At 38.7% G+C, this 14,916-nt stretch overlaps 1 protein-coding gene across 5 annotated transcripts in view; it reads left to right on the top strand.

Moving 5' to 3' along the window:
• LOC105468161 (ankyrin repeat domain 44) overlaps positions 1-10,823 on the top strand; it is a 325,806-nt gene extending 314,983 nt beyond the window's left edge. For 2 of the 5 annotated variants that reach the window (XM_011718203.3, XM_011718202.3), the window contains exon 28: positions 1,639-10,371. In XM_011718203.3, the coding sequence (XP_011716505.1) occupies positions 1,639-1,886 (248 nt within the window). In that variant the 3' untranslated portion in view covers positions 1,887-10,371. Of the gene's footprint in view, positions 1-1,638; positions 10,372-10,788 lie in introns of those variants that run through there. The other 3 variants (XM_071073123.1, XM_011718206.3, XM_011718205.3) reach the window with 3 other exon arrangements.
• The last annotated feature ends 4,093 nt before the right edge of the window (positions 10,824-14,916 follow it).

Here is a 14,916-nt window from a genome sequence, read left to right as displayed (position 1 = left end):
GAGGCCCACAGTTTTTCTCCAAAATGGTCAAAGAGAATAGAATAAATTAGTTTTGCTTTTCCTGGTGTAAATCTGCTGCACTGAAGGTTTGTTCAGCTGATAGTGACCTTAGGAACAAGAGCCCTGGGTTGGTGCATACCTGCATCCCAAAGGCCTGGGAACGTTTGGGGCCATTTTATACAGCAGTACAACCACGATTCCTTTACTCATCACTGACTTTTGTGGAATGAAATGTTAAACTACCTGTTCATTCTTATTTGTGTTCATACCAGAAAAATGAATGATGTACTAAAGAGCAGGGTGGGGAGAGCAGGTCGAGTGATGATAAACAAAACAACAAACGTGAAGTTTTAGTGAGCTATTCCTCTGAATTACTGAGCAAGTGCCCTACTCACTGTGTAGTGGAAACTTTGACCAGCCGAGAAGGCAGCTAACCCTTTTCAGGCCAGTAGAATAAAGGTTGGATAAGGGAAATAATCAAGTCAAAGACTTAATCTACTTCCCCAAAGAACCTGTATTATGAGTTAAGACAGTTTTCTTATCTGGGCTGGACCCATTGAGTCTAAATGAGAATAACATGGTTCTAATTATGACAAGCATAGTAATTTTCTCACATCCATTACATTTTAGATTTGGGACTTTGGTTGGTGAGTGGCCATTTTTAAGTACTCTATTAGGCCAGGTGTGATGGCTTATGCCTATAATCCCAGGACTTTGGGAAGCCAAAGTGGGAGGATCGCTTGACCCCAGGAGTTTGAGAACAGCCTGGGAAACATAGCAAGACCTCGACTCAAATAAAAAATATTAAAAAAAAAAAATCAGCTGGGAGTAGTGGCACACACCTACAGTCCCAGCTATTCGGGAGGCTGAGGTGGGAGGATTGCTTGAGTCCGAAAGACGAGACTGTAGTGAGATCAAGGCCCATGCCACTACAATCCAGCCTGGACAACAGAGTGAAACCCTATCAAAAAAAATGTTTTTGTTAAATTTCTCCTAAATGATTGTAAATTTTTAATCATAAACAACCAGTGCTTTCCTGTGTCTGATCTACTGAAATGATTCCATTTTTCTAAAACCAGTTATTGGTGTCTACTTTCTATGAAACATATATAAAGTGACAAAACTTCATTACTCACTTTTGCAGTCATCTAATTTTCAATATCTTTTCTAATTGGACACACAATTACCTAACAATAGAAAGTCATTGTTCTCAGAATGAGAGTCCTTCTCAGGCCCAGGCCTGAGGCTCATGGTGTGTGTGTGCTGTCAGGCGGAAACATCTTCCTGATTGTCCTGTTGCTGTTTATTGTGAAATTGTGTCCCACACCCACCCCCTCATGTTTGTGTTCACTAAATGAAGGCTGGAATCCTGCCTAACATTGGATAATATCGTGCTTGTCGTAGTCATATGAGCTGAAAACAAAAATAAAAAGCCCTCCATAAAATGTCTCCCCTCCCTCCCCGTCTAGCCTCACCCCTAGCATGACTTGTGAGAAGTAACTCCTCCTTTTACCTGGCATGATTTCTAACTCAACATACATCTCCGCCTGTGAGGTCATCTGAGATGTACTGTGGAACGCTCGTGCCTCCTCTAGACTCCCCAGAACTAACCACTGCCTTGTCTGCATTTACGCCCAGGTCATACCCCGGCCCTGGCTTGCGCTCCTAACAAAGACGTGGCTGACTGCCTGGCCCTCATTTTGGCTACCATGATGCCTTTTTCTCCTTCCAGTACAATGACGGCTGTCAACTTCGTTTGTTTAAAAAAAGACAATTTGAGCAGGACGACCCTCTCCAATCTGGGTAGCATGGTTAGCCTGTGCAGTAACAACGTAGGCTCGGAGGATGGGTACAATGAAAATGATTCTGATTCGGAAACGTTTTGACTTTGGACTGTAGAAGCTTTCCTTTGATCACCTGTGTTGGAGGAAAGGAAAGAAGCTTGAATTCCAGGTTTATGTGTGTTCAAGTATTATTTGGGGCCTGGGCTTCCAGAAGCTAGTAGAGAAGGAATTAATCGAGGGCGGGCAGTGAGGCTGTTGGGTGGAACACTCACACAGATGGCCCCAGTTTTGTTTTGTTTCACATCTTCTTTAAGATACTTCTATGGAAGTCTACCTCTCATTTTAAGTAAAGAATAAAAGATGTATTTAATTCCTGTTCTTTGGGGATAATGCAACAGAGAGGCAGCTGTTCGCTATGAATAATTTTTCTTTTCATGTATTTAGCAGTGAATTCTCAGAAGTATATCAGTGTGACATTCATGTCCCCTGGGAGGGAAGGGAAGAGGCAGATAGGAAATGCCTCAAACCTCTTCTCACTTTGATGTTTACTTCCTCACTAGAAGCCAAAGGTAAAGGTGTTCATCTTTAGAAATAATGCCTGTAATAATCTCTTTAGAGAGTCCAACTATTTATATCCTCTCTATAGTAAGCATTTAAATATCCAGAACTTCTTTCTGAGGATCTCTGTTAAAGTTGCCAGATGAATTGAAAAATTGAACTTGCGTTTTTTGTTTAACACAGTGTTCTCTATAACAAGCCTGTGACTAATTTTCACTTAAGTGATTGAACCCAAATTTATCTAATAACATTTCAGGTGAAATTTACATTGCACCAAAACTTTGACACAATATGCAAAATTAATATGAAACTACCCTTTGTTAATTTACTCTTAAATCAAAATACTAACTTTTAAAAACCATGAGAATCATCAGCATTGTTCATCAGTAGTAAAATGAACTTCCAAGTCAAGGCCATGCCAAGTGAGTGAAAAGTGTGACTGCAAAAAGGAACAAAAAAAGTGAAAGCAGAAAGTAGAAGTGGGTGATTTAGCAAGTAAAGCCGATTGCCAGTTGCTTGATGATGAAATCAACATAGTGAATACTGTGTCTGCTCCCTCTGCCAAAGCTTCTAGGTCAAATGGACCCCGTTCCACACCTGGAACCGCTGTACAAAAAGAAGAATGAGACTCTTTAAAAATTATGCACATACACACGCACACATATATGTGTGCGTGTGTATATATGTGTGTGTGTGTAGTTCATCAGCCAGCTACACATGAGGACCAAAATGCTTCAGTCTAAAATGGAAGATATACATTTTTTTCCTTCAAAATGCAAGTGAGAACTGAAGTAGCTTTTTTATGGAGTTAAAATGTAATCTTTTTGTGTACCAGTCTTTGTTGTATTTTATATTTCTTATGACACAGATTTCTAGTTGACCACTTAACATTTGTAGCTGATGATGTGTTGACCATGTTTTTTTTTTTTTTTTTTTTTTTTTTTGCCAAACTAGAGAAAATGTCCATATACTTTTGATGTAAAGGTGTTTATATTTATTTGAAATGAAGCAATTAGTGAGGAACCATCCATTATTTGTTTATTTGCTATGTATCTTATTTAGAATAACAAAAACAGTGAAAAAACACACTTGACCCTGGGCTAGCCAAAAGCCCAAGGGCCACACCCAGCATTTCCACTGCTAGGGTTTCCAGCTGACCCTCAGGTTCTTCCGCGCTGGTTAGAGAGGGCTATGCATCTTCTATTGCTCAGCCACAGTCCGTAAAGCTTAGAGCTTAGAAGACATTGCAGTCTGGATGCTCTTCTGCGAGATGAAAACTCAAATGTGTAGTGGATCATATACACAAAGGCAGCCCAAAGAAATATCTAGAAATTACCCTAAGTACACTGAAAAGCTCACATAGTCTCAGTAACCTGATGGGAAATGATGGCAGTATGTGGGCACATGTGCTAAAAGGAGAAATAAAAATCACCAGCTCAAGTGCTAGAAAAGAAATGTGTCAAATTGGAGAAGTACTCTCTGACATTTTATAATGAGTTCCATTTCCACCCTGGAAATTGTATTTTATAGTGTATGTGAGATATTTTTAAAATAATGTTCTATCATATCTGGATCAAAGACAGATAACTGTATTATATTTTTCATCTAACTGTAAAACTTTAATCTTATTCTTCATATCCTGGATTTGATTAAAACTCCTGTTGGGTTCTTCACAAATGAGAGCTTGCTCAGAGGACTGATTGAACTGGTATTAATTTCCCTGAAAATTTCCCACACCACCACCACTGTTTTTGAATTCTTGGTGTTGTGCTTCCCACCTTCTGTCCTTTTCGTTTGTTTAGAGAAGATGAATTTTTAAACAGCAGATAAATTGCTAATGAGCAATAATGACCTTCTCTTTACCAAAACACTGAAAATTAAGAGAGATTCAATGTTGAAGAAGCACAATATACTGCGGTGTCTTTTTCTAGAAGTGAATGGAAATCTTGCTCAGTTGGCATTTCAAGCAGGAAATGAAATGCTTGCTTTAATGGCAAAGCAGCGTTAACATTTTTCCTGTTGTGTAGCAGAGAGTACAAGAATCATTTCAGCAAAGCAGTGACTCACCATGAGACGTTATCTCCATGGAGCTGCGTTTTGACTTTTCCCCACTCTCTTACTCATAGAAGGAGGACAAAGGAACGAAATGAAATCATGCTCACAATGAACTGTTCATTACATCAACTGATCTCTCTCTCTCTCCCCCTCTTTCTCCCATACCCCAAGACTAAATTCTTTTTTAAAGAAATGACTTTTAAAACTATCATTTCTGTATTTTAATTACATCCCTTAGAAATAAAATTATGTTTGCACCATAGCTTTCTAAGGGAAAAAAAAATGTGTTTTTAACTGAGTCTTAGTTGCTTAGTGCTTTTACTGAAGTGTGTTATTTTTAGACTGTATTTTAACCACAGCCACAAGGATCATGTTTCATTGCACTTACTTATTTGCCAGTGTCTGCCTGTCTTTGGTAAATGCATTACTATCTCCAAATTGCCTAAAATCTGCTATGATTCTACAGTAAATAGCTCAGGGTATTTCTATTTATCACTACTAAAAGGGCACCATAGTATGTTTTGGTACTTTAGGCAGTAAACACTGCTTGGTTTATCATTTTGTTATTACATTACAACAAGAACATCAAATGGATTTGCTGCACTAGTTATTCTTTGTACTGTTGAGCAACTTGGTGTGCTTATATGTTGTGTTGGTTGAAAAACTCATCCCTTTTTTTGTCTTGTAATATGAAGTTAGAGTGCCTTTTTATATTTGTATATTCTGGAAATGTTCCGTGGAATGTTTTGTATTTTTTCATTTGAGTGTTATCAGAGCAATATGATACCAGTGAGTTTTCATTTCAACCTTTCTTTGAATGTATAAAGTGTCTTTTTTCCTATTTCCCCTTGTACTTGCATTGAAATGAATATGAAAATGCTAAAGTTTTCTATAGGAATTGTTTGATTTTGCAGTGCTAAAATGCTTTCTTCTTACAAAACTGTAAACCATAGGTCAGTATTATAGGAGAAAAGCATTTTAAGATAGTGACAATCTGAGTGTTTGTATAAAATGTAATTCTATGCGTTTCTTATGTGATCTAAAAATTCAATGCAAATATCTTTTATTTGGTAGTTTTGTCTACATATTTTATGCTCTAGCATGTGCAATATATCTTTGTAAAGCACGATGATACAAATCTGGTGCCAGTGTTATATTTTGCATAACATATTTGTAACAGCATAAAATATTGTTTGATGATTTCAGTGGGATTTTGTCTATAATGTTTTCTTATGTAAATTGGAGTTGAATGACCGGTAAATGTCATGACTGTAAAAATGGGGAAAATGACTTTTAGTTCAGTGAATGACTTTGAACCAATCTGAATCTTCTCAAGCACAGTTTAATACTTTTGCAACTACTGAATGCTCTAATAACATAACGAAGTACTTAACTGTAATATACTATGGAAATGCATTCAGATGGTTATTTTTACAAATAAAAACGGTACACATATTTTTGCGATTTGTATTTTAATTTTTCCAATTTATGCTTTTTCTAAATTATGCTAATTTAAATCTTTGCACTCCCCCAAGCCAAACTAACTTTAAATTTGGGAACTAATCAAGATAAAAGTGTATCTCCAGATTCACAATTTATGTTTGTATTATCACAATTAGAGAAAAAATTCAAACATACATGCTTGTGTTTATTATATGTATTTATGCTTCCAACTTTTTTCCATAAAGGATTTTGTTTTGTTTTGTTTTGTTTTGTTTTGTTTCTGCTTTGTTGTCCAGGCTGATGGGCAGTGGTGAGATCTCAGCTCACTGCAGCCTCGACCTTCTGGGCTGAAGTAATCCTCCTACCTCAGCCTCCCAAGTAGCTGGGACGACAGGTGTGCACCACCATGCCTAGCTAATTTTGTTTTTTTATAGAGATGGGGTCTCACTATGTTGCCCAGGATGGTCCATAAAGGATTTGAGCTGGGTTATGACAAAAGATGTGGTAAACTACAAATAGAAAAATGAGAACAGAGAAAAAGAATACAAACCGATACAGGAACCATAAAATTTAAAACAGTATCTATGACTGAACTTGAGTTTGCTCTTAGCTTCCTTGCAGCCAAGGTAAGAGGAGAAACGTGATCAGTTATATAGTTCACATATATCAAAAAGGAAGTTTATTAGGTCCTCAAAATTGTGAAATCAACCATGCCTATCTTTGGTATTGTCACCATTACCCTTCAGGGACTTCAGAGCAACACAAGAACCTCCATCTCTGCACTATCCTTAAAGATATCCATAGAATTTCTTTCTCCATCTATCTCACCATCCAGAATTTTTCATCTTGAGTAGTAACTTCAGGGACAGTCCCTGGAATCACTAAGGAACAAATTCCTAATGATGGAGTTTCCAATTATTGACAAAGACATTTGGGGGTGGTGCCTGCCTGAGTTCCTCAAATCAAGTGTTATAGAATGTTAGCAGTTATTACAGTCCAGCCCAGTCACATCACCAGCTCTTTCAGGAAGAAACTGAATCCTAGAGAAGTTATACAACTTGAATTTTTGAAGATAGTGACCTGATGATACAACATCTGCCTCTAGATGTTCTCTCTTCCATGCCATCTTGCCATATAATGTTTTGTTTTCTTCGCCAGAAATGTTAAGGGAGGTTTTGTACTCAGCCCTGCCTCCCTCTCTATTCAGATACACAAATCTGGGTACTTTTCAGTCTTAAAGGCTGTAAAGCAGGAGTCACACCACAAGTGAGTGCTTCCTGTTGTTTAGAGCAGACTGGGTATATTAGTTATCTATTGCTGTGTAACAAATTACCCCAAAACTTAGTGGCTTAAAACAACAAATGTTTCCTAACTCACAGTTTCTATGAGTCAGCTCTAGTTTAGCTGGGTCTTCTGTTCCAGGGTCTCTCACAGCCTGTAATCACGTTGTTAGCCTGGGAACGATCCATTTCTAAGTTGACTCATATGGTTGTTGGCAGGATTCTTCTCGTGGGTTGTTACACTGAGGGCCTCAGTTCCTTGATGGTCGTTGGCTGCCCTCCGCTCCTTGCCAGATGGGCCTTCCCGTAGGGAAGCTCACAACATGGCAGCTTGCCTGGTGGGCTAGCATGCTGACAAAAGCCAGGAAGACAAAGAGCAAGACAGAGTCACAGATTTTTGCAACTGCATTTCAGAAGTGATATTTCATCATTTTTCTCATATTCTATTCATGAGAAGCAAATTACTAAATCCAATCTATACTCAAGGGCAAGGGATCCCCCAAGGGTGTGAGCAGCAGGAACAGCAATCACTAGGAGCCATTTTTGGAAGCTACTCGCCATCCTGGTCTATCACAGTGTCCTTTGAGGCTGTAACATCTTACTAATACACCTTCTTCCCAGTCATTGCTAAGGAAATTGCTTGCTTGACTGCCTGAACTCACCCTTTCAAGGAAAATGTAGAGGTCCCTAATTTTAATTGTGTTCTCATAAGCAGAGAAAGGTGATAATGGCCTCCACTGCGATAATTATATTTTTGAACATTGATGTGGCACTTTGTCTTCAAACTGCTTGTCAAAGATTCCTTCTCACTAATTCCATTTGGTAGGTTTAGATCCCTGTATATCTATCCCTCACTTAACACACTTAATGTGTTTCAGAATTAGTTTGCAAAGCACAAAAGCATTAAGCTAAAAGGCTATTAACATAAAAACATTGTGGGTAAAAGTACTATATGAATTGTCTCTTTAGCAAATTTCATCCTGAAGGTACATTTGCTGTAAAATATAAAGCACCAAGATAATGGCTGTGCCATTCATTAATTCTCAGGCACTCTAGGGAGTGATTGGAAATGTGTGGGCATTTGTGGTTGGCACAATGGCTGGGGGGTGAGCAGGGCTGCTACTAGAGCATTTATGGTTCCAAGGGCCAGGGAGACCAAATGTGCCACTCAACCCACGGAATAACTGTGCCACTTACAATGTCAATGCTCCTCTACACCACTGCTCGCCTATTTGCCTTCCTCTTGTTTCTGAATCATTTCTTCATCAATGTATTGCTTGTGACGCCAGACATATTGCCTCATCTATTTTCACAAGGGATTGCATAAACATACTTTATATGCTCTGAGAACGAGAACTTATAAGATTGAGAAGAACTTTGGAAGGCAATGCTGAGCACATGTGCCCTCGATATGTATTTTTCTGGGGGAGAAGATTTGCACAGATCAAGACATCTTTAATTCGTTATCAAACCAAAATGTCATACACACATATATTTCTTGTCTTAAGCAAGAGGTGATTGTATCTACTTTCCCGGTGGGGAGAACTCCTGCTCACAAAGATGGGACACTTGGCCCACCGTCTCATGGCAAGCTCTGGCAACACAGTACTTCAGCCTCACAGGGTTCTCTAGGCACTGGTGGACACAATTTCTAGGATACTATTTTCTACTTTTAAATGTCAATTTAATGAAGTACTGTGTATTTACATTCTGGAAGAATTTTATAATTTTCAAAAGTAGAAATACTGAAGCAGTACTTTTAGAGCACAAAAAGCTTACCTGTGTTTACATTGAGTTGAAAATACCCAGCAAATTCATGAACTTTATTTATATTTTTTATAGTTGGGGTTCCTAAGAATTACTAACATTTAAGCTCAGATCCTAACCACAAGAAATGACCAGCTATGCAAAGATCAGAGGAGAGAACATTCTGGGGAGAGGGGATGGCTAGTGCCAATACGCAAAGGCAGGAATGAGTTTGTTATGTTCCAGGAACAGAAATGGGGCCAGTGTGACTGGAGAGTCAAGGGAAAGGGAGGGTGGCAGAAGATTAACAGCGATCTTCTGATTAAGAGCCCAGATATAAAATTTTGTGAGCTGGGAGGAGTTTCTATATTTTTCTGAATCTGAAAAAAGCCACTGGAGAAATGTAAGCAGAAAAATGGCTGTGGTCTGATTTTTTTTTTTCTGTCATCTTTTAAAAATTTTTATTTTACTTTAAGTTCTGGGATACATGTGCAGAACATACAGGTTTGTTACATAGGTATACATGTGCCATGGTGGTTTGCTGTACCTATCAACCCGTCATCTAGGTTTTAAGCCCCGCATGCATTAGGTATTTGTCCTAATGCTCTCCCTCCCCTTGCCCCAACCCACCGACAGGCCCTGGTGTGTGATAGTCCCCTCCATGTGTCCATGTGTTCTCATTGTTCAACTCCCACTTCTGAGAGATAACATGTGGAGTTTGGTTTTCTGTTCCTGTGTTAGTTTGCTGAGAATGATGGCTTCCAGCTTCATCCATGTCACTGTAAAGGACATGAACTCATTCTTTTTTATGGCTGCATAGTATTCCATGGTGTATATGTGCCACATTTTCTTTATCCAGTGATTTCATTTTTAAAAGATCATTCTGGCTGCTGTTGAGAGAGAAACCCTAGTGACCAGTTAAGTGGCCACTGCAGTAGCCTAGACAAGTAAACATAGTGGCTTGGATTGTCCGGCAACAAGGGAAATGAAGAGAATGTGACATGTTTTGGATATGTCTTGAAGGCAGAGTTGACTGAATTTGCTGATGGCTCGAGTCAAGTAAACAGTAGAGTTTGGGGAAGAAGCTAGGGCTGGGATCATATGAAATTGTAGATATGTGAACGTTGATTTGGAGTCATTCCTGTCCTACCCAATGAAAATGGAGTCAAGGAGCCATTGTTGGGAAAAAGCACTCTGGTCACAAACGTCTTCCAAAAACTGTTTTGCAAGTTTACTCCAAGGAAACAGCCTGCTAAGACTTCAAGACAAACTTTACCTAGCAGTTGCTGCCACCTGCCAATCAGAGTTCACCAGCTCCCACTCTGCTATCGCCAATTAACTTTCTTTCAAAACAACTTACATCATCTTTCTCCTTTCCCAATAAAACTCCAGCCCTTTCCTTTGTTCTTTGGACACACTGGAAACTACCCTGGTCTCGTTGTGCATGTCCCTATTGCAAGCCTACTTTCTGTATATTACTCTCAAATAAAATCCTCTTGCTTAGAGATTTGTCTTTGCATATATATATATATATATATATATATTTGTCTATATATATATATATATATATATATATATATATAGACAAATTAGAGGAGATTCCCTCATGAATAAATGATAGAAGAGCCCCGAAATGTGGACACTCCAACATTTAGAGGTTAGGAAGGGGAGGAGGAAGATCTAGCAGAGAAGACAAGACATAATGGTCAGAGGTGGGAGGAAAACCAAGAGACCAAGATATCCCTGAAACCTGGGAAATAAAGGGTCATAGAAGAAGGAGTGTCAATTATTTCTGTTGTCTCAATTGCTTCTGGGAAGTCAAATGCAGAGAAGCTGACCAATGGATTTGGCAAGATAGAGTTCATTTATTTATTTATTTTATTATTATTATTTTGAGATGGAATTTCACTCTTGTTGCCTAGGCTGGAGTGCAATGGAGTGATCTCGGCTCACTGCAACCTCCACCTCCAGGATCAAGCGATTCTCCTGCCTCAGCCTCCTGAGTAGCTGGGACTACAGGTGCACACCACCACACTTGGCTGATTTTTTTTTTCTTTTTTAATTTTTAGTAGAGACAGGATTTTGCCATGTTAGCCACACTGGTCTTGAACTCCCGACCTCAGGTGATCCACCTGCCTCGGCCTCCCACACTGCTGGGATTATAGGCGTGAGCCACCACACCCAACCTGGAGAGAATGTTTTAGAGTAGCAGAGGAGGGTTACTGAGTAGGATTTAGTACACTTGAGTTTTGTGATCATAAATCTAAAATGATACCAGTCATCCTGGTGGATTTTTTCATCAGATGTTTGGGTGTAGGAAGAGAGTAAGAAGAAAGTGGAGTTTAACCTGGCATAGAGCTTTGCTAGTTAAGTCCAAAGGGAGAGAGGGTTATGGAACTATGGTGCTTTTAATGGATGTGATTATGTAGATCGTGGATTCTAAACTGGCTAAGGAAGAAAGTGAAAATATGAGGGAGGTGATGGATACTGAAAAAGTGGTAGTCAGTGGGGGTCATGATAAGACAGAATTATTGAATTGTAGCCCCAGAGTTGGTGATCTTGATGTGGAGTGCTCAAATAAAGATTTCACAGGTGGTACAGTTTTGATGATGACAAAGCAAAGGATATAACCATGGGAGTGGGTGGTTGAGAATGACTGAAACAAACAAAAAAAAAGCATTGGGTGTGAAGAAGTAAAAATCTGAGGAGGCCAACATGACAAATAGGAAAAGTCATTTATTATAGAATTGAAGCAAAATAAATGAGAACATTTAGCTACTTCAAAACATCTATTATTCAGGTATTTTACTTTAAGTAGATGGATACTAAGAGCTGATTTACTGTTAGGCTGAAATTTGGTTCCAGGATTAGGATGAAGCTTTTAACAAAGTAAAAATGGTCAAGTGCATTTCTATTAAAAAACTAACCAGACCTTGGCTATGACAGAATGACAGGTTTTATGACCATATGGTTTAACCTAAATGTGTTTGTGAGGCTCTCCAGAAAACATGACAGATGGCGAAGTGCTGCAGAATGAACAAAAGGAGAGTGTGGTTCAGACAACGTCTTAGTGATAACAATGAAAAAGCGAATGCTTCCCAGTGGGCCTTCCGCAGAGGACAAAAGACTAAAATTATTGGAATTCTATATTGCTGTTTAGGTGAAAATTAAATTTGCTTTAAAACATTAACTTTTCCTGAAAAATCCCAGTTTTTAACTAAATAAATAGAAAGCTAACTTGGGTTTCTAATTCCCTTTTGAATTTCTTTTTTCAGAAATGATTTCTCTATGCCATGTTTTATTTCACATTCTTCTTCAGACCTGAGATTTACTCCTTGCTATTTTGTTATCATTTAAAACTTGTAAAAAAAATTGTTAGGAGAATGTTACCTGGTAATTTATTGATTTTCTACTTAACTTCATTCACAAGGGTCTACCCATTAGCATGTAAATTTTGATTAGGCTGCTGAGCCCATTTCCTTTTGGCATCAGTGCTAAAAATGATGATAAAGGGCTCAGTTGGTGCCATCTGGGTGCTTGCTTTGTGATATTACAGCTAACGCTAGAAATTAGATTGAGAAAACCAATTAATTTACCACAATGTCATTCAGATATTGAAAAAGAAAAGCCTTTCAGGGTGCTAACAATAGTTCCTAGAGATAAGAACATATTTTCTAATGTATATTAATGATCATTTTCCTTGCCACCAGCCTCATGATCTGAGAGCGTCCTGGATGGTGCAGAGCAGGGGACATTCTTGCTAAGATGTTGGTTGTGACAAAAACCTTTAAAAACCTTTAAACTGCAAAAAAAAAAAAAAAAAAAAAAAAAAAAATCATCTTATTGGCCAGGCACAGTGGCTCAGGCCTGTAATCCCAGCACTTTGGGAGGCCTACGTGGGCAGATCACCAGAGGTTGGGAGTTCGAGACCAGTCTGACCAACATGGAGAAACCCTGTCTTTACTAAAATTACAAAATTAGCTGGGCATGGTGACGCATGCCTGTAATCCCAGCTACTCAGGAGGCTGAGGCAGGAGAATCACTTGAACCGGGAGGCGGAGGTTGCGGTGAGCCGAGATCGCCTCATTAGCCAAACTCCGTCTCAAAAAAAAAAAAAAAAAGTCACCTTATTAAATTACTCAGGCTGCTTTCTAATTGAGGTGAATAGTAAAAATAGCTGATGCTCACTGAGTGCTTATGATGTGCCAAGCACTGTTCTGAGTACTTTACATCCTTAAAACAACTCTGGAAAGTAGATGCTATTTTTTTTTGTTGTTGTTGTTGTTGTTGTTTGAGACGGAGTCTCGCTCTGTCGCCCAGGCTGAAGTGCAACGGCACCATCTCCACTCACTGCAAGCTCCGCCTCCCGGGTTCACGCCATTCTCCTGCCTCAGCCTCCCAAGTAGCTGGGACTACAGGCGCCCGCCACCATGCCCGGCTAATTTTAAAAAATATTTTTAGTAGAGACGGGGTTTCACCGTGTTAGCCAGCATGGTCTCCATCTCCTGGCTCGTGATATGTCCGCCTTGGCCTCCCAAAGTGCTGGGATTACAGGCGTGAGCCACTGCGCCCGGTCCCTGTAGATGCTCTTCATTCTTACATCTACTCTAGAAGGTAGATATTATTATCTCAAGAACACACAGCTAATTAGTGCCAGATCTAGGATTCAAATCTAGTCAAGTGGCTCCAGAATTAATAATCTTTACTATTATGCTATATATATATTGGAAAGAAAGCAAACTGCTTGATGTTATTATTTTCTTTTTTGTAGCCTTTTAAAATATATATATTTTTAATATATATATACTTACATTATATATATGATTTTATATATATATATTTTATATATATATATATATATATATATATATATATATATATATATATATATAAAATCAGATGGCCTTTCTTAAGTGTCTGTAAATATTGGTTACAACAGAGGGTTGGTAAACTATGACCCATGGTTTAAAACCAGCAGCCATTAAAAAAAAAAAACTTCATTGAGATATAACTGATGTAACATCAAAATAACATAAAATTCACTCTTTTAAAGGATACGAGTCGATGGTTTTTAGTGATTTTAAAAAGTTATGTAACCATCATTACTATCTAATTTCAGAAAATATTCATCACCCCCAAAACAAAAACTGTCCCCATTAACAGTCATTCTCTAGTCTCTCTCTCTCCCCATCCCCTGGCAACCACTAATTACTTTCTGTTCCTATGAATTTGCCAATTCTAGACGTTTCATATAGATGAAATAATACACTATGTGGCTCTTTGTGACTGTCTTCTAAGGTGAATGTTTTCAGGGTTCATACATGTCTTAGTATATGTATTAGTCTCTTCTTGCATTGCTATAAAGGAATACCTGGGATTGGGTAATTTATAAAGAAAAGTGGTTTATTTGGGTTCATGGTTCTGCAGGCTGTACAGGAAGCATGGTGCCGGCAGCTGCTTCTGGTGAGGCCTCAGGAAGCTTCCGGTCATAGTGGAAGGTGAAGGGGGAGCAGGAGAGAGAGGGGGGTGGTGCCACACTCTTTTAAACAACCAGGTCTCGTGTGAACTCAGAGCAAGAACACACTCATTATCGTAAGGACAGCACCAAGCCATTTATGAGGTATCTGCCCCCATGACCCAAACACCTCCCACCAGGCCCCCCTCTAACATTGGGGATTACATTAATATTACAACTTGAGATTTGGAGGGAACAAGCATCCAAACTGTGTCAGCATATAGAGGTGCTTCATTTCCTTTTATAGTCAAATAATATTTAATTATATGGATATACCACGTTTTGCTTATTCATTCATCATTTGGTGGACATTTGGTTTTTTTGTTGTTGTTGTTGTTTTACTTTTGCGCAATCATGAATAACGCTGCTATAAACATTTGTGTACAGATTTTTTTATGGACATATGTTTTGATTTCTTGTGTATATACCTAGGAGTGGAATTGTGTATATATCTGGGAGTGGAAATGGTAACTCTATGTTTATCATTTTGAGGACCTGCCAAACTGTTCCACAGAGGCTGCCAAACATTCCCTTC

This window comes from Macaca nemestrina, chromosome 11, assembly GCF_043159975.1.
Source record: "Macaca nemestrina isolate mMacNem1 chromosome 11, mMacNem.hap1, whole genome shotgun sequence".
Taxonomy (NCBI): Eukaryota; Metazoa; Chordata; class Mammalia; order Primates; family Cercopithecidae; genus Macaca; species Macaca nemestrina.
Note: the sequence above shows the minus strand (reverse complement) of the source record. Positions and strands in the feature narration are given on the sequence as shown.